A 20,646-nucleotide genomic window follows, 5' to 3' on the forward strand; every position below is an offset into this window, starting at 1 on the left:
ATGAATCAGATGATTTCACTCTTTTAGAGTCAACCTTTCACTGGCCTTCCGTTTTGCTGAATGAAATCCAAATTCTTTATTAGCTCTGGCACCTGCTATCTCTCTAAATTTGTCACCTTTTCCTTTCCCATCGCTCACCCAGATATAGTCTATTGATCTTTTCTTGCTTTTCCTCAAATGCGCCAAGCAGGATTTCATTTCTGTTCATCTCTTTCAGTTCTTTGTTCATCTTTGTTACTTCTGTTAGGAATTCTCTTACCTGAAAGCAAGACTCACTTTCTTAATTTTGGGGGTGGTGGTCTCTGCTTAAATGTCATGTTACCCAAGACTTTTTCCCACCACCCTACTGCAAAAGAACATCTTACCCCCCTTTTCCTTCAATACTTACTGATGTTGCCTTAAAGGGCATGTCTCCATGTGCCATATTGTGTGTTTATATTGGTCTATCTCTTTCCACTAGACTATAAGCTTCGTGGAGACAGTTTTCCCCACGGCTCTGTCCCTAGGACTTATGAAGTGTTAAGGCATATCCTAGACATTCCGTAAAAAAAAAAAAAAGAAAAACAACTTTTAGAGGATTTTATTTACTTATTTGACAGACCGAGAGAGCACACAAGCAGGGGGAGTAACAGAGGAAGAGAGAGAAGCAGACTCCCTGCTAAGCTAAGAGACAGATGCAGGGCTGGATCCCAGGGTGGTAGGATCATGACCTGAGCCTAAGACAGATGCCTGAGTGAGCAACCTAGGTGCCCAGATTCTCACTAAATATTTTCAAGTAAAGGAATGAACTGAACATTCTTAACAGAAGAGAAACATCATTTATCTAGTTGTATTCCACTTCAATTTTCTGTTGACCACTTCAGAGGTCAGCACACATTCTGCAAATGGCCAGAGAGTAAGTATTTTAGGCTTTAGGCTGTATGGTTTTTTTAGGGCAATTATTTGACTTTGCCTTTGTGCATGCAAAGAAACAGGTGATGGGCTAAATGTGGTGTGTGGAAGGTAGTCAGTCAAACCCTGGGCTAGTCTGATCAGTGGCTTAAGCAAAGCTTAAAACCCGACAGTAACCACAGGCAAATGTTATTTTGTAACAAAGAAGTTTGAATATTGATTCCATACTCAATAGCCCAGTTAACTTTAATAATTTCATGGCCAAAATTTCCAATCAAGTTTGAGTGTTGCATTAAAGAAAAATCATTTTTTAATTTAAAAAAAAATTTAAAAAAGATTATATTCATTCATTTGAGAGAGAGCACAAGCAGGGGGAGCAGTAGGCAGAGGGAGAGGAAGAAGCAGGATCCTGACTAAGGAAGGAGCTCAATGCTGGGCTTGATCCCAGGACCCCAGGATAATGACCCAAGAGGAAGGCAGACACCCAACTGACTAATCCACCCAGGCTCCCCTAAAGAAACAAAACAAAACAAAACAAAAAAAACTCTCAAAGAATAGCATATAAAAGTGTAATTAGTCATTGATAACTTTTCTGATGATTGTTGTCTGTGGCTATTTGAGAATTCCTACAACTGCCTTTATTAGTGAAGGTTGACTGTAGACCTGCCCCATGAGCATTTGGGCCAATGACAGTCAGGCCTGAAAGTAAGTGAGAAAAGCACCCCCTCTCCCTTGAAAATGGGTATTCTGCTTCTAGTCAAAGGGCTCTCTTAAGCTCTGGCAAATGAAATATGAGTGTTTTTCTGGGCCCGCTCTCAGGTTTGTAGGGAGTTTGTACCTTCCTCTATCTTCCTATCTCCCTGCCTCTGGTTTTCTCTTCCCGCAGCTGGGATGTTGGTACAGCCTGAACAGCAGCTGTGCTCTGGGATTCCTGGACCTTCCTGGCTGTGTCCCCCACTACTCCCCTCTTCCTGCCTCTGGCATTCTGGTCTTCTGCACTTGACCTAGGACACCCTTCTTAGCTCCTACTGGGCCTCTAACCAAGGCTGGGCTGTGTTTAGCTTGGGCTCCGAGTTTCTTCCTAGAAACTTCCTAGAAACTAAGGCTTTGTGTGTGGAGGGCATCTACAGTCTCTACCGAGGCAGCCTTGAAATTGACTTAATTCAAATCCTTCTGCACCGTCCTGACTTCATAAATACTCTTTGCCTATGGAGTACTACAATCATTACATTTACAGAAACAAAGCTAAAGGGTGGTTTTAAAAATTTCAATATAGTATCAATAGCGAACATGTACAGAGCACTCATTGCATGCCAAATCTTGTTCTAAGCAATGTCTGGGTGTTAAGTAGGGTGTCTGAAAGCTTACAACAACCCTAGAAGGTAGGCACTATTATCATTTCCATTGTCCTCAGATCAAAGAGGCGAGGTCTGGTAAGGGAGTTTCTCCAGGCTCTTGCAGCCCGTTCCTGGGAGAGCTGGTATCAAAACCTTGGCCTTAGCTCCAGAAATGCATTCTTAACTTCTATGGTCTCTTTTTTCTTTTCCTCCCATCCTCTCGCCCTCCCACTGTCCATCTTTCCTACATCACCGTAACTTCAGCCGCTGGCTTAAGAAAGCTTTTTGAACCTTCAAAGCCAACGAAAGCACTTACTAGAGTTCTTCTAATAACTGTAGTCGGGAGCAACCTGAAAAATTCAGAAGTTCTTCTATAGAACTTTTATTTTTAAATGGCGTAGGAATGTTTTGTATGGTGTGCATGATCACTGAGGATGAGAAAACCTGTTATAAGCTTTAAGTTTGGTTCTTACATCCAAGCTATCATTAGCAGACAGTAGATTAAAAGTACCTGACTGCTCAATTGCTCCTTATTAAGCCAAAACTGTTTTTCATGAACTTGTAACACTGGATTCAATAATCTATAAACCATATGGCTCAATCACTAACCTCCAGTGGGAAAAAATGCCCTTGAAATTCTTTAGCCCTCGTGGATGATAGCAGGATGTATCTGGATATCCATTTTATGGGACCATCTACAGAGCTGTTAAATTGCATCCTAAATTATTATTTTTCTCAGAGCTTTATTTTCAGAAATGCTCGATTTAACCACATACACAAATTTAATATATTTTCATCATCGATTTTATCACATTGCCCACTTATCCACCTTATACAATTGCTGGTAACAAAGGAGCTGCCCGAGGGGAGAAAAAGGAGATGGAGTGGGGCAGGGGTGGTGGTGTTCAGTGTGGGGGAGGAAGGAGTAGGAGCAGAGAGAATGAAGACCAAGTGGCGAATGACTATTTTGTAACCATCAGAAAGGCTAAGGCAGTGAGGCAAGAAAACAGAACAGCAGATATATGAGATAAATAATAAATAAATTCAGAGTGCAAAATAAAAAGTCCTCCATAAAGATGCTAAGTTACAGCATGTCTCCTTTCTCAGAACATAACCTTTTATTTTGGCCTGTAGAATAAACAGGCAGTAAATGCCCATAGGAACTTTCACTTTTGGGCATATGTTGCACAGAAGCTTTTCAGATTACATAGATGGAGAACAGATAAATGGCGTGACATAAAAATGATGAACTTTTGCAATCAGTTTATTTTGCTCTCGCAGTATGTGCTGTGGCTACAGAATACAGCCTAATTGCACCATGAAAGTCAGGTCCAAATATACAGGATAACCTAAAGCGGCAAACGTTCGGAGAATCTTTTCACTGCCCACCAGTATATCATACGTGGACTTTGATAGGTTAAAAAGGAGGGAAAAAAATTCATTTATCTGATGGACAGAGACAAGAAAGACTAAAATTAAAAGCTATGCTGTAATTTGTCTATTTGGTTGGGAATGGGAAGAGTCGTTAAAAGACACACACACATTTATTGAGCACCTACTATATGCCAGATTCTTTTCAAAGTGCTTGGGACAGATCAGGGAACAAAACAAAGATCTCTATCTTTGTGGTGCTTATGTGATGGTAGAAGACTAGAAGGAGACAGACAAAAACAAGAAATGTAGTAATGAAGTAAATGAAACAGAGTGACAGGAGGTGATATATGCCATTTGGTAAATAGAAAAAACAAATTGCTGCTGGAGAGTGTATTGGGAGTTTGGGGCTGGGCGTACTAAATAGAGTGGTCATAGTAGACCTCATTTCGGAAAGACTTCAAAGAGGTAAGAGGTGAGCCATGCAGATACCTGGGGGAAGAACTTGCCAGACAGAGCCTCACAGTCTGTGCAAAGGCCATGAGATAGGACCTGCCTAGCATGGTCAAGGAGCAGCAGACCCAGGGCACCTGGGTGGCTCAGTCGGTTAAGCATCTGCCTTCGGCTCAGGTCATGAGCTCATGATTGAGCCCCACATCAGGCTCCCTGCTCTGCAGGGAGTTTGCTTCTCCCTCTCCCTTTGCCCCTCCCCACCGCTCATGCTTTCTCTGTCTCCCAAGTAAATGAATAAAATATTTTAAAAAATTAAAAAAAGGAATAGCAGAGTCCAGTTGAGTTGCAGACAAGTGAGTGAGGGGGAAGGGATGGGGAGGTGGATCACACAGGATCTTGTCCCCCATTTCTCTTACCCTTTCTTCCTAAGTCACATACTTAGTGGTTTCTGGAAAAGCAGACTCTGTGCTATTGACCATGAAAAGCAAGCTGGGGCTGTGTTGAGGCAAGGGAAGGGTCTAAGTGCAAAACGTAAAGAGACACTCCAGCTTGGGTGCCAACTCTGCATGTCCATGACATGGAGGGCAAATGCTTCCTCAAATTTTGCAAGTGAGGTGCCGCATTAAGCCTCACCCCAGTCCTAGCCTTGATGCAGAGAGTACCTACTCTTTGTCCACAAACCAGGCTGGCATTTTTACTATCCACAGCCATCCAAGCCTCGCCCCCTCCCCACCACCTACCCACATCTTTGCAAGAATAATCCATCCTGCAAATGCGCATTAACAAGAGGCATGGCTGGGCAAGCCAACCATCGAGGAGACGAGTTTCCTCCTCCCTTTACCCCCCCTACCCCCACCACTGTCAGGCAGAGAATGGAAGCAGTATTCTCAGCTAGATTTAGTCTTCTAGTATCTATATCTGTCCCCAGATGTGTGAATGTGGTGGAGAAGTTATGTTTCCCCAGCCCAGGAAGAGATGTCCAATCAGGCTGTGACTCTGAGACCAGAGATGTGATTAAGGAATGGCTTGATAGATGAGGGCACAGGAAGAATCCCTCTAAACTGACTTGGTGGCTGAGATCAAGAAGCTGATGCTCTACCTAAAAGAAATACGCCTTAGACTGTGCTTGGTATTTATCTCTCCAGCCAACGCCCTCCTTCATCCTACCCCAGAACTCAAAGAACCTTAAGGATTATTAATTTTCAAGAATATATAATTATGGGGCACTCTGGTGGCTCAGTAGGTTAAATGGTTGCCTTCGGCTCAGGTCATGATCTCCAGGTCCTGAGATCGAGCCCTGTGTCAGGCTTCCTGCTCAGTAGGGAGTCTGCTTCTATCTCTCCGTCGCTCTCTCTCCTTCTGCTTGTTCTCTCTCTCTCTCACACAGATAAATAAAATCTTAAAAAAAAAAAAAAAGAATACACAATTACTCCCCATGGTCTCCAAGGGGACCATGAGCAGGGGGTGGAAGGGCCCTCCTGGTACTGGGTCAATTCACAAGGTCATTAGAGCAGTAATGGCTCCATCAGAATGTGGTGTCCCCTTCCCAGAATTATCTACATACATCAACAGCCAGATGAGCCCAAATTGCACGCACTCCACATCAGGAGTGTCCTACCTTTTTTTAAAGAGCCCAGTGAGTTCAGGGGTTGATATTTTAGAGAGCTGACAAAGGACAATGGCAAGAGCTGGGAGAATGGGGGACTATGGAAATGAAATAAAAACCTATTGATTTTTCCATTAAAGAAAACCAAAAGAACTTGAGTGTTCCCTTTCAGGAGCAGAGGTAAATGTAAAGATTTGATCAGGATGAAGGTCACCTTCGTACTAAACTTTATCTTAAAATTTAGTGAAGGGTGCTATGTGTCTCTAATTACTGGGCTGTAGCTCAAGTTTAAGAAATCATGAAAAGTCAAATTCCCTAAACACAACATAGTGAACAGATTTTAAGGTGCTAATGGTATCACTTCTGAACACATTTTTATTACTGTCAAATATAGTACCTTTGATCAGGAAATCTATTCATCTCAAGTGAAATCTGGTTGTCCCTTGACAATCCTGCTTCTCTTTTGCTGCTCTCGCAAGTGATGTTGTTTATTTTCTCACATCCCAGGTGCCTTGGGGCCAAACACTGGGAAGTGGGGTTTTTTTTTTTTGCTCCCAATGTTACTTTAGAGTGCCTAGTTCTCATGAGGCACTCCAACCAGCTTTTACCACTTCCTCTCTCGTGCCATTTATTGAGCTTCCCCTCATTCAGCAAAGACTTAGGAAAGTATCTTACTTCTTCATCCAAAGATTTGTCACCAATCTTGGGGACATTAATGTATAATTCCTCCAATATCCTCTCAGCACTCTGACCACCCCATTTTCAATGGCTTTGTTCCCCCCCACCCTCCTTACCTTAGCTATCCACACACTTGGACTATTTTCTTGGTTGCTTAGGGCAAGAGTTAGTGACCCAGAGCCAGTTCTGTCTTGAGACCCAGCTAACACAGGTAATAGGGGTCATGCCTCGGAATTTGTGCTCTACAGGTTGTCCTCTGGCCCTTCCTTTCTAGTTTACTTCCAAAGAGGTGAGAAGCCTGAGTCAGTAAAAAAGCACATTTCTTCTATAACCCATATATTCTCTTTCCAGATTGTTCTCTGGGTACCTAGAGTCCCAGAATTCCCCCACCCAAATTATTCCAAGCTCCTGGGGATGGCTCTTTTCAGGGGATGTGAACATAACTTGGTTATTCCAGCTTCTGTGTCCATATACATGAGTATTAGGCCCTTTATGATGTAGGATGGAGCCTGGTGTGGAAAAAGAAGGGAGCTGACCAAACATACACTCATCCTGGCTAATAAAGATGGCTGAAGTTCCTTATCAATTACAGCTTTAATCTTACCTCCTAGATAGGATTTATTAAGGTAACCAATCACAGGATTAGTTCTGCTTATTGGTTCTACCCAATCTATAGCTTAACCTTACTTTCTTGAACCCTCACCCAAATCACCTAATATAAGTCCAAATCCTGTAAGTCCCCTCTAAGGCACTTCTCCTGAGATGCCACAATTCCCCATGATATGATGCTAATTACCCAATAATACACTACTAAATTTTAGCCTCTGACTGCAAAGATGATTAGTAGCCTATGGACTTAATTATAACCATTGGTACTTTCAACCTTAGGAAGCTTTACCCAAAAGGGTTCAGGTTTCCCTAGTTGCTTCTTCTTCTTCTTCTTCTTCTTCTTCTTCTCTTTAAGATTTTATTTATTTATTTGACAGACAGAGAAGTAGGCAGAGAGGCAGGCAGAGAGAGAGGAAGGGAAGCAGTCTCCCCGCTGAACAGAGAGCCTGATGCAGGGCTCAATTCCAGGACCCTGGGATCATGACCTGAGTTGAAGGCAGATGCTTTTACCCAAGAGCCACCCAGGTGCCCCTCTCTAGTTTCTTCTATCAGCAATATTTATTCACTCTACCTTGAAGGATATTTCGGTTGTCATGGTAAACCCGTGGGTGATGACTGGTTCCTCTTCAGCAGTCCGTCCCTTCCAGCAGTCCAACTCCACACAGCGACAACCAGACAGAAGCACTTGGCGATACATCTCGACAGAGGAGTTTCCAGCCAACTGGCCAGCTGTAAAAGCACCAACAAAATGATCCTTAGAATCCTACAAAGCAAGGAAGACATGGAGGGCTTCCTAGAAAACCTTTCTAACAATGGGAAAACAAAGAGCTGAAGAGCTTGTGTAGCTGTTCTCAACCTTCTGGCTCAACATACCAGACGTTAGTGGCATAATCCCACAGGTAATTGTGGCTCCCTAGCAGCAGTTTCAGGGAGAGAGAATAGAAGGAAAAGAACATTGTAACAGTAACAAGAGCTCATGTTTCCTAACTGCTTACCATGTGCCAATTATAGTTCTGACTTTACATGTATTACTACATTTAATCTTCATAAAAACCTCTCTTGTGTAACTACCTTCATTTTTTAAATATTTATTTTCAGAGAATGAAAATGGCAAAGAGCACTTTGTGGGCCCAAGTTTCCAAAGCTGGTAAATGGAAGATCTAAGATTAAAACTCAAAACTCAGTCTTTTAATCTGGATCTTTAAGGTTATTCTGTTTTAAATGAACACTTATCCCATGTTTGTCCAAGGAACAAATGCTTAGAAGAGTTGAACATTTTCTTTTCAAAAGTGGAATACATTTTTAGGAATAAACTTAAATGTAACGAAAAAACTGTAAAACATATTCTTTAATAATTATAAAGCAGTGCCAAAAAAATTAAAGGAGACCTAAATAAATGGAAAGACAACCCATGTTCATGGAACATAAGACTTAACATTGCTAAGATGTACTGCTGCCCAAATTTATTTACACGTTAAATTCCTATAGAAAGCCTAGATGGATTTTTTACATAAATTAACAAGCTGAACCTAAAATTCCTACGGAAATGTAAAGGACTCCAAGGGCCAAAACAACCTTGAAAAATAAGAATAAAGTTGGAGGACGTACATTTCCCAATATCAAAACTTAACTACAAAACTACAAAACAGTGTGTTACTGGCATAAGGACATATAGATCAATGGAATAGAACGGAGGGTATAGAAATAAACTTTCACATTTATAGCCAGTTGACTTACAAAAAAGGTGCCAAGACAATTCATTGCAGAACATATTATTTTCAACAAATAGTGCAAGGACCACTCGATAGCCCCATGCAAAATAATGAAGTTGCATCTCCGTCTCACATCATCAACAAAAAAGAAATGTTAACTCAAAATTGATTAAGCTCCTAAATATTGTTGGGTCCGTTAACAAAGGAGCGAGACTGATACAAAGCGAAGGTCAAGCAAAGCTTTATTTCGTGCCAAGCATTGAGAATCAAACCGACCGTTCAGGGCCATGCCTCTTACAGAGAGGGCAACCTCTCTCTGCCTTACAGACTAGCTGTTAAGGGCAAAGGCCATGTGATTGGGCCTGGCCACACACAGGTGGCCAATGAGATTATAACACAGAGAGAAAGCTGCACAGTCACTCTAGGTCACACCTAAGTGACCAACGGAATTACAATTTACGCTATAGCAGATATTTGAACTAGCCTATCACCTTGGTCAGAATTGGCGCTCAAAGAGCACCCAAAGGGTGGGGCCTATACTCCTTGGTAGCTAGGAAGACAGTATGCACCCCCACTGATTGGATGTCTCCACCTGGCCTGACCCACCCTTGTATTTGGGCTTTGTTACTGGGACTGGTTTCCGGGACTTGTTTTTAAGAAAGTTCCCTAGGGGGAAGGGGCAGGGACAGTTTAAATTTTACTGTATAGACAACAAAATCACTGTTTAACCAGATGGAATCGCTCTGGCTAAGTAGGCCTTTACAATATAAGACATAAAACTATAAAACTCTTAGAAGAAAACATAGGGATAAATATTGGTGACCTGAATTAGACAGTGGTTTTGTACATATGACCCCAAAAGCAAGCAACAGAGGAAAAAAAAATTGATATACTTTCTCAAAATTTAAAACCTTTGTGAACAGGACTGAAATCCTCCAGTAAAGTGATAAGAATTGTAATAATCAAGGCACTTGTAAAGTGTGAGGAAAAGAATGGAAGCCAAACAATTTGTATTTTATTTAAGTAGTTATTGGAAGGTACTAATTTCTTGATAAGTTAGTTTTTTAAAGATTAATAATAAATAACTTTCAAGACAAACCCACCATCAACACACAAATGTAAGTTTTTGGTTTTCCACATTAAAGAGTTTCTCTGATGTCCACTCTATAAGTCTCCATCATTTTTTAAATAGTTAAAAAATGACAAACTGAAGAAAACTGTCGAAATGACTGGAATCGACAAGCTCTGCCTGGTGGAGACACATAGGACAAAGAAAATGGGATTAAGCCTGTTGGCTTAATTTTATTTTTATATGCATGTCACAATACCCAAACATCAGCATAACAAAAGGATGACATTCTTGAGTTCTATGGAGCCCTAGTAAATGCATGATTAAGTAGGTTTTCATAATCACTTTTCTCTGCTAAAAAAATAGGGCATTTTAAACACACAAATGTGTCTGCAAAAGAAGAAATGCTGACAAAGTAATCTAGAAAGTTCCTGATGCTAGATAATCAATTTGCCATTTATAATTGTTTCAAAGTTTGTTGTAATAAAAGTCTCTGCTACAGTAGAAAAGGGGAAGGGGACAGTGAGCATGAGGAGAAAAGGTTGTCATTTGCACGATTTTTTAAGCTTAAGGGAAAGATTAAGGGAGTGAAGAATTCAAAGAATTTTCAGTTAACTCATTAAAAATGTTAGTTCCTGCAGAAAATTGTAGTTTATTAAAGAGCAGAGCAGATTTTCTTGTGTACTATCTAGAATATTGACTATCCAATGGATTACTGACTATCCAATACCATTATGATTTCTGAGTCTATTTCATTAACGGGTTGTTGAGTGTTTCTAACTTCAGTAGGGAAGTTGCCATGGGTTTATAAGCTAGATAAGGTTTAATGGTAGATTGAAGTCGATAAATACCTAATTCACACTAGAGTTTTCAGTCAAAAAAGATTAAAAAAATTTCTAGAAACATTTGTTTGGATTTGCATGCATTTTTTTTTTTATCATTCAAGAATAAGAGGAATTTGATGTACTTTTTGAATGTGGATCAATTAATGTTTTTAAAGACATGGTAAGTCATGGGGTTGGGGTTGTGAGATGAAAAGGAATATGAAGGGGGAAAAAAAAACAACTAAAGAACAGAACATGAGAGAGAGAGAGAGAGTCTATGTTGTGTTTATTGTCCAACACCTACGCCCCAAAGCTTTCCAAAATCAACTGTTGTTCAATCTTAAAGTGAATAGTCTTTATTAGAAATGGAAGCCTCCCCCAAAAAAGCACATTTTAAGAAAACTCACATTTACCCATAACTGTCCTATTCCTTGGCATACATCTTGGGTTTCCTCTGTGTTTTCCTTCATTTACGGAGATTTTTTTCCAAATATGTATTCATATTCTCCAATTTTTCATCCTTCTCGGCCTAAATCCTCAAACCTCGTTTATTTTTCTCGCCTAGGATTCCTAACTCTTCTTGGTTATATCCAACCCACCCATTGTATTTCCATTTTATTACATCCAATATATATAGTTTCGGGGCCAGGGAATTGCCTGGGGTTGGGATTAATGATATGTCATGAGTCCCTCAACCCTTGTTATTTCTGAAACTAGTATCTGACATCACCGCTGCCTGGCTGTGAATACCCTTTGGAGAACATTCCAAGTCCATAATTGAACTTGGGAGCCAAAGCTCCATCTCAGACTAATTCATAATACTGCCCCAAGTCATAGCTCTGCAACTTCTCACTTGACTGCATTCACGTTGGTGAGCTGGCTACATTCGATGTGCTTTGTCTAAGATTATCCAAGGCATCCATGGATGGAAGACACCAGAAAACTGAAAATAACAACCCCTCTATTAATACAGGCTTCTGAGGTATGGTCTATATTTATAGTTATCATTATGTATTGTCTTCTTTTCAACCTCCATGCAAAAAGTTTCCAGAATGTGACACATTTGTTAATTCTATGGTCTTCTTCAATAAAGAGTATCTCCTTCAATAAAGGGAGATAGGAACTATTTCTCCTTTTGCTTTCAATGCAGTGTCAGCCATTCGGGTCACCTCATCCCACAGTTACAGTTAAGGAAACTGTCCAAAATATATAGGATGTGTTATTCATCTTGACCATTTCTAGGGGCATGAGTTTGATCTGATGTCTCTTGCATAGTACCTGCCAGCCCAGGGAGACCATGAAACTGTCTTCAACATGGATTGAATGGCCATAAGGTGGCTTAGGTGAGAAAGTGGGGAAGCAACTTACGCTTACTTATTATTAGGGTCTGGATACATTCCCAAACATGTCCTCTGTGGGAGGCAAAATACTGGTTCCTGGGATGCAAAAATTACATGAGACCTATTCCTTACCCTTACCCATATAGTACACATAATGGAGATGTTCTCACATACCAGGGAATTTGAACTCTCACCTCAACCTTGCACTTCTGGTTTCCCTTTCTTTCTCTTTCTCCTCACCAGTAGAATTCTATTTAGATTCTATTTAATTAAGGTTCTGATAAGGTTTAGGATCCCGTCCTCAGTCCTAAGGTAAATCTTAATTCTTCCTGATCATGTACTGGAGTTCTACATTAGTGATTAATGTAGGGATTGTTGTGTAGTGTAGCTTTGGGCTATATCTAATAGAGCATAAAGGAAAGGCTACATGGTAAGGGGCCACCTCACTTGTACAAAGGGCCACAAGACAGGGACTTGCAGCCATAAGGGGAGCAAAGAGACAGAAAGCATCTGGGTCTCTGATGACACCGTGAATCTTTGATTTAATCAACCCTGAACCACTCTGCTCCTGGACTTCTTGTTGAGATTGATAATAAATCCCTTACCATTTAAGTCACTAAGTAACAATATCCTATTACTTACTGCCAAAAGTACTCTGGCTGTCTCAGTTTATCTTCATTTCCCAAACGAAGAAACTAAGGCTTAGAAGAGTTAATTTTCTCAAAGGAAGATCTGAATGTCGTCTATTTGCTAAACATCATCTTCCATTCTACCATTTAACTTTCATAGGTTTGTGTGTATTTTACACCAAAACTAAGTTATAAAAGGTTACATAAGTTAAGGGTTAAAAGAGTAGGAGAGATGGGAAAGCAGAGTGACGCTCAGTCTGGACAAGGGTAAAACTATGCCTTGAATTATTCCTAGAACTTTTCTGCAGTCCAGAGCATATATGTGAGAAGAGGAGTTGAATAATTATTTGACATATTCAATCAGATAATTTAATTCATCAGCGGATAACAAAAACCTCAAATCTATTTTGTCTTTCTAAGCTGAATGAGGATGTTAATTATTCAGAGATACACTACTTTGCTTTGTCCATGAGTCTGGAGCCATTATCTCTCAAAGGGATTGGATTATGGGAAGATTTATGAAAAGCTGAAAAAGTATAGGTTGAAATGAATGCATACTGTTCTGTCCTTAGAGAATTTCGTTTTGAGTCATAAGGGTGGATTCCCAAAGAAAAACAATAATTTAAAACACAATCACTACTTGATGGACTGCCAAGACTATCCAAAACCCTAGAAAAATGACCATTGTAATTAAAAATCATCTCATTCTGTACATATATTTCTCTCAATGATCCTATTTATTTTTCCTTTTGGACATCTTGATGGTCAATAAAGGAGCAATAATGAGTAAAGAAATAGACATAATAATAATAACATACTGCTAAATTGATTGGTTTTCACACTGTACATTTAATTTTTATAGTTCCTTTGAATGTTTGGAAGACAACATTCCAAATATCAAAATCCTCCTTATTTGAATCTAGACTAGCATTTCTCAGGAATACTAGTTCATAATATGCTATAGGAAAATAAATAGGGTGGTAACAGTGAGGGGAGAGGTCTGATCATAACCATAACCTCTCTAAGCTTTTTCCTACATTTAAAACACACTGCAATAGATGCCAACTTTGGTTGTACCTAGCATTTTATTTTTTTTTATTTTTATTTTTTTTAAAGATTTTATTTATTTATTTGACAGAGAGAAATCACAAGTAGATGGAGAGGCAGGCAGAGAGAGAGAGAGAGGGAAGCAGGCTCCCCGCTGAGCAGGGAGCCCGATGCGGGACTCGATCCCAGGACTCTGAGATCATGACCTGAGCCGAAGGCAGCGGCTTAACCCACTGAGCCACCCAGGCGCCCTGTACCTAGCATTTTAAAAACTCATTTGAGTAGGAAACTCCTTTTTCCATCACATACCCCCTATACAAAATAATATTTCTATAGAAAAAGTTTCTTCTTGTTCTGGAAATGCTTATAAAATATAATAAAATCTTACTTTCTAGGTATTGATTTTAACATTTAATTGGTTTCTGTTCGGTTATACATTGGTTATAACTTTATTTTATAATATTCTTAATTGGCTTTGGGAAGCTTGGACTTCTATATCATCAATGTTATATTCAAAAGCCTCTGGGAGAGTTCTACATTAGGTTTCTCTATAATTAAAGCAAGGATACTAATAATATCGTATGAGGTAAAACCAGATTGTACTAATAAGTCAAAGAGAATTTCAAACAAAACATCCAAAGCCCATATTAGAATTTATACATACATTTTTTTTGTTGTTAACTATATGAATCTTCTTTTTAATTCCCTGTAGGAAAATGAAAAATTTTGACTGGTATTGGGATAAGGTGACACTGTAAAAATGTGGATTTATATAATGCAAACCTCAGTAAAATAATATATGGTTCAGAAAAGTGAACAAGTTAAAAAAATAAATAAAGATCAGGATATGGTTTCACATAGATAACATAGTTTTAAACCTGAATATTTGAAAATTTGTGATTCTAATGCTACAAGAAATTGAATAGTGGGAGAGAGAATTGATTTACTTGGTCAGAAATCATGTGTATCAGGTGATAGTGATATGAAACTTTTATTTTGAAATTGGAGATAGTTATTTGAGCTCTTTCTTCATCAAAAAAGAGAGTAGACCCTTCTTTTTCCTAGTAACTGAAAGTTCCAACTACGGATAACTATTAGCTATTAATATGCTAACACCCTAAAACCAAGCCAACACAATGAAGCCAAATTCTCAAACACATCTGTGCTTACCAAGTTATTCAGAGGAAGGGTGAATGAGTGACTCTGGAAGAAATTCACTGGACGAAGAATCCTTAATGAAATGCAGTTAAAAACAACAAAAACGAATTGCAGAGAAAAACTGAACAGTATTCTGTAGTTTTATCATTCCTACTGATACCAAATAATTTTCTCGGAGCTATTATTGTGTTGTTAGTAAAGCAAATGAATTGATTATGTATAATTTCATAGGTATCAAGATTGATAAAGAAAGCACGGTTATAGAATCAGCAATTTAAATAAATTAGAAGATGGGAATGAAAATAGTTTTGTGAGCTAGAACAGTTCAGACACAAATGTATCTTTTCTTGCTTTGTTCACTGAAATGGTCCAGAAACAATGTTCCATGATGTAGGGTTCAAATTGTTGTTATCCGTACATTTTTTTTTTCACTGAAGGAAAACAAAGGTCATTTGGGGAAAAGTCTGATTCTGTGGTGGTGCAGAAAGGAACACGATGAGCCTGGAAGATCTTTATATGCCAGAAAGCAAAGACATTTTCAAAGATCAATGGGTCATGTCAAGAGACTATAGAAGCCATCGACGAAAACTGAGACAATTTGAGTACTGAAAAGAGAACACTGCCTGTTGTTGGTGAACCTACATAAGATCTGAAAACCATAAATCCATAAAGATAAGCAAAGAGACTCTATTCTGAGAGAAGGTAAAACTAGTAGATGGTGTATCCAGTTAGTCTTATTATTCAATCATTTTGCTACCATTGCTTCATTTATTATAAGACAAATAATATAGATACTCATGAATGTAAATACATCAGTTGGAAGGACTTAAAATGGACTCTTAGTAAAATTATTGCATATCATGACTTTCAGGCAGGTGAAACCACGTATGATGTCCAAAATCGAACTGAAAATATGCTTCTGTATTTTTAGGAATATTGTGGTCCTAAGTATATGACAAATGCAAGATGCTGTCATCTGCCAGTCTTTATAGGTATATTGTTTAGGAAGCTATCAACTGAAAGATCTTAATGAGGTTCTGTCAGTCTCCTCAAACTTGAATGAGAAACAAGATTATGCCTTTAATTTCAACCTCTATGTAAAATGTAATATCTCTTCAGTTATAAATGCAGGTCACAAATCACAGCAGTACAAGCAGAATTGTGAGCCATAAGGAGAAATCACAGATATTTTCATATTATGTTCCATTATTGCAAATAGTCACAATATTATTTATACTAATATTTAAATTGTGCTTATAGAAATATTTTATTTTACCACACATCTCTTTTTTAATATTTGATAAAAATATTTTGTTAGAAATTATCTCCTCTTTCATCCTATATATTTTATTATATGCATTTATCACTACACTTAGAAGGGTTCATTAACATTCACCAGAATGTTAAATTCATTGATGGTACCAAATAAGATTAAGACTCCACTGAGAAGATAAAAAATTAAAAACACTCCTTCCAATGAGACCTATGGTTTATGTTTTCTGCCTTTGAATCCGGGTAGGTTTGTGACTGTTTTGACAAATAAAGAAGTGACCACACAGAACTTCAGAGGTGAAGTATAATAAGGCAATTAAGCTTCCTCCTTGTTCTTTGGGACATCTGTTCTTGCAGCCATGTCTACCTATGCTGGGGCTGCCATACTGTGAGGAAGCCCAAGCTACATGGTGAGGCTCATAGGCAAAAGATGAGTAGTCCTAACTGAGCTCAAGTTCCAGACATGTTGGAGAAGCATCCAGATGATTCCAGCATCCAATGTGTTTGCATTATCCCCAGACACTTATTTGGCAGTTGAAGCCCAGGACACCAGGAAAGAGGAGACAAGCCATCTCCTCTCATGCCCTCTCTGAATTCCTGACATACAGAAAATGGAGCAAAATAATATAGTGAGTGTTTTATGTCACTGAATTTTTGAGTGACTTCTTATGCAACAAGAAATGACAAGAATAAAAGTTAGGATGAACCAAATATGAATCTAGTTAGTTTTTGGCATGCATCTCTCCTAGTAGATAATGCCAGTTGAAACAAAACAGGATGCCTGAGAGCCTCCCAGTTTTTATAGAGAACATACAACTGCATTTTGACTGACCAGAACTCAGACTATGTGGTTCTGTCCTGATGCTCTCGATTATACGGAAGCATCCTGAGACAGCTCACTCTCGCTGTCTGGAGGCTACTTTGCTCTCTCTGTCGCAGATTCATTTTTATTCTAAGCTATTTTTTCACTGAGTGTGGGACACCAGGCCAGTGCCCCATTTGATACCAATACAACCTACATTTGTACTGGGATCAACGGATCGCCTTAAGGAATTTAGATAAAAGAACTGCTTATGTCTCATGTAACTGGGACTATGAAATTCTCTTCGACACCCCTGAAAATACAATGCCTGGGTCTCCCTTGTCATTATATTCTTCTTAGCTTTGCCCATCTATCCTGCAATACAAACCACATGTCCCTATTTACAAAGAAGTATAGGTTGTCATTCAGGGTTAAATCTGTTTACATCTAAAGCTCCATTCTACCTTGGGAAAAATTAGCTATTTGCCTTGAAGTCATACATAAGTCAAGCATGCTTTGGAAATTTCCTGTACATGAAAACAATCCAGAGTATTGCCAAAGGCTTGAAGTCCACTGAAGAAGTAGTTCAGTTGCACAAAAATTCCATTGGCTCAAAGATACCAGATGTCATATGTTCTAGAAGACTTAAAAACTGGGGAAGAGATACGTTGTGAAGAAGTGATATGTGATATGACGTCTTACAGCCGGAAACTGCTCCCAGAGCTCAGTTCTCAGAGGCATTTTATAGGAAATGAAAGAATACACGCCTTCCCTTCTGAACAACAGAAAGTAGGGGTTGGTGAAATTTGGGGAGATGGCCTAAAGTCATTGTCAGAGAACTATGAATTCGTACCTGTGAGGTAGGTGTTGTGTGAGGAATTGATGAAATAGTGAGAGAGGGGTTGAGACATATCTTCATTCAAATCCAGTTTCTCAGGTGAAACGACTCCATTTTCTTCTCCACTCAGATAGCGCATAAAGCCATCCACTGATATCTGTCCTGGAGGAAATAAAGAGTTAAGAAGAATGTGAAAGTGTCCTTTCTACGGAGTACTGGTATCATGTCGCTTGAACTTTTTTTTTCTTTTTCCTGAAAACTCTGGTACATCCAAGGTAGAAGACAATAGCCACAATTGCATTTTAACATGGATAACAGAAGTCGAGGATTACATTATTTCACAATTATCTACCAATGCCACAGAGAATGGAGAAAAATACATTTACATGAACCTCCCTGACTTTCAGAGGATTTAAATACCTAAATACCAATCTCTTGTTTTTAAATTAAATGGTTATCAACTTTATGGATGGACATCAAAATGTTATTAGCGCTTATCTCTGGGTAATACAATTAGGAGTGAATTTCCAAATTTTCTGTTATTGTATATATGTTACTTTGATAATCAAAAAAGTTATTCATGAGTGGCTTTATTATTTAAAATAAGGCAGAAGTATTTTCAATTAATGATCTTTTTCTCTGAAACAGAAACTACAGATGATTACAAATGAGTCTGTCCCAGGCATAAAAAATTGAATGTTCAGAAACAAAGAGGTTTTAAAATTTCTTGTGTAGAATGACTACTTCAAATGGAAGGGCCATGACGCACACTTCTGTTTACTTGGGCCCTATTTAGAATTTTTGCTTTTGCTGTAACCTCTCTGAAGTGACTAATGCTAAATATTGAGATAATCCTTTATCTTTATTGCAGTAATCTTTATGGAATGCCCAGAAAGGCCATCCTCACTCTTTTGATTCATTGCCACAAGTTTATTTCTTCAACCTTAACAATCAGAGCCTCCAAAATCCCAGCACATTTAAGAACAGTGGAGACATTGCTTGTAAACATTGGAGGGTAGCATTTCTTTCTTCTTGTTGAAACAGTTTTATGTTAACATAACAGTGTTGTACGTTTGCTTAAAAAAAAAAAATAGGCACTGAGATGAACAAACAGGAAAACTAAAATTTCTCTAAACATGCCTAACTCTTTATTCAGACATAGGTGCTGTTAAGATCTTGGTGTATATGCTTCCAGCAAAAAAAAAAAAAAAAAAAAAGGGTGTGTATGTGTAATATTTGTTGAAGGTGCAATCATTTATTAATTTTATTAGATTAAACTTAATTGGAATAATAACCTTTGTATTGGTGGAACAATATATGATAAAAATTGTCATGTAATCTGTAATATTTGTATTTTATATGTATAACATTTGTATTTTATATGTATAAATATGTAACCATAGCATGACTAAGTAATATTCCCTTATCATTGGACAATAAAGTTATTTCTAATTTTTCACTAGAGTAAGTGACATTGTACTGAATGCTCTGATGGTTAACTCTTTGTTCAAACCCTTAATTGTTTCCTTAAGATGAATTCCCAGGAATACAACAGCTGGTTCAAGACAATGCACATTTTTAAGGCTTTTAGTATATATAACTAATTTGCTTTCTGTTAAAGTTCTAACAAGTTACTCTTTCATCAGTGTTTTTTTTTCTTCTCTTCACCCCTACTCTAACCTTGCAGGTAAAAACACAATACACAATAATTCTATTTTTATTGAACATTACTCTCGAATGATAAGAGCTATATCATCTACAAGTGTCAAAGCTAGTGTTAACTATTTACCATAGTCTGAATCTTTTCTTTATGTACTTATTTGACAGATAAAGAGAGCGTGTGAGAGGAGGGGCAGAGCAAGAGGGAAAAGGGGAGAGACAGATGCCTCCCTGAGCATGGTACATGATGTGGGGTTTGATCCTGGGACCCCAAGATTGTAACCTGATCCAAAATTAAGAGTCAGACACTTAACTGACTGAGCCACCCAGGAGCCACTGTAAATCTTTTCACATCTAATATATGTCTCAAAATAATAAATATCTTTCCCAGTTCTGGGGAAACAGCTAAATTGCCTTTACTATTTTCCAGGAATAAATAAACTAAAAAAATAAATTTGGTTATTGGGTCTTGATCAGCAGAGCTGGGTTTTATAGAAAGAAAAATCTTCCTAATCAAACTGAAATAGGAATAATAATCTGTGAACTTTTAAAAAGTCAGCATTAACGTATACCTTGATAATTTCAGTAATGACAAAGAGAAAAAGTGTTAAGTTCTCGTGCCTTAGAAGTAAGAAATAGGACATGAAGGTCTTCATCCTGCTATGTTTGTATGATTTTTTTTTTTTTTCAAGAGTTTATTTTTAAGTAGGATGCCTGGGTGGCTCAATTGGTTGAGTAACTGCTTTCAGCTCAGGTCATGATCCTGGAGTCCTGGGATGGAGTCCCACATCAGGCTTCCTGCTCAGCAGGGGGTCTGGTTCTCCCTCTGACCTTCCCACACTTCTGCTGCTCTCATTCTCTCTCTCCCTCAAATAAATAAAATCTTTTTTAAAAAAGAGTTTATTTTTAAGTAATCTCTCTACCCAATGTGGGGCTCAAACTCATAATCCCGAGAGCTAGAGCCTCATGCTCCCATGACCGAGCCCACCAGGCTCTCCTGTTTGTGCACATTTTTAATAGATGCCATAATTTGTACCTTCAAATCACCAACACCTAACAAAGCAATTGTTCCAAACATTCTACTGTTGATGAGAACGCTTTGGGTACTGCGCCCGAAGCCTTGGTTTTAAAATTCATTTATAGTTAAATGCGTATATCCTTTCAGAATGGCTTCATTTTGGAAACAAACTAAAATCAACGCATGGAGAGTCAAAGCTATTTCAATAGATGGCTTTAAAAACTATTCTGGGGGTGCCTGGGTGGCAAAGTGGGTTAAGCCTCTGCCTTCGGCTCAGGTCATGATCTCTGGGTCCTGGGATAGAGCCCCACATCGGGCTCTTTGCTCAGCGGG

General features: G+C 38.6%; 1 protein-coding gene across 3 annotated transcripts in view; it reads right to left on the minus strand.

The window, feature by feature from the left end:
* Positions 1–20,646, minus strand: part of PLCB1 (phospholipase C beta 1) — a 676,011-nt gene that overhangs the window by 163,237 nt on the left and 492,128 nt on the right. For all 3 annotated transcript variants that reach the window (XM_045086010.1, XM_045086011.1, XM_045086012.1), the window contains exons 10-11: positions 17,652–17,798; positions 7,517–7,674 (exon numbers count right to left, since the gene is read on the minus strand). In XM_045086010.1, the coding sequence (XP_044941945.1) occupies positions 7,517–7,674; positions 17,652–17,798 (305 nt within the window). The remainder of the gene's footprint in view (positions 1–7,516; positions 7,675–17,651; positions 17,799–20,646) is intronic.

The sequence above is a fragment of the Mustela putorius genome, unplaced genomic scaffold (assembly GCF_011764305.1).
Source record: "Mustela putorius furo isolate JIRA1106 unplaced genomic scaffold, ASM1176430v1.1 tig00000874_pilon_pilon_pilon, whole genome shotgun sequence".
Taxonomy (NCBI): domain Eukaryota; kingdom Metazoa; phylum Chordata; class Mammalia; order Carnivora; family Mustelidae; genus Mustela; species Mustela putorius.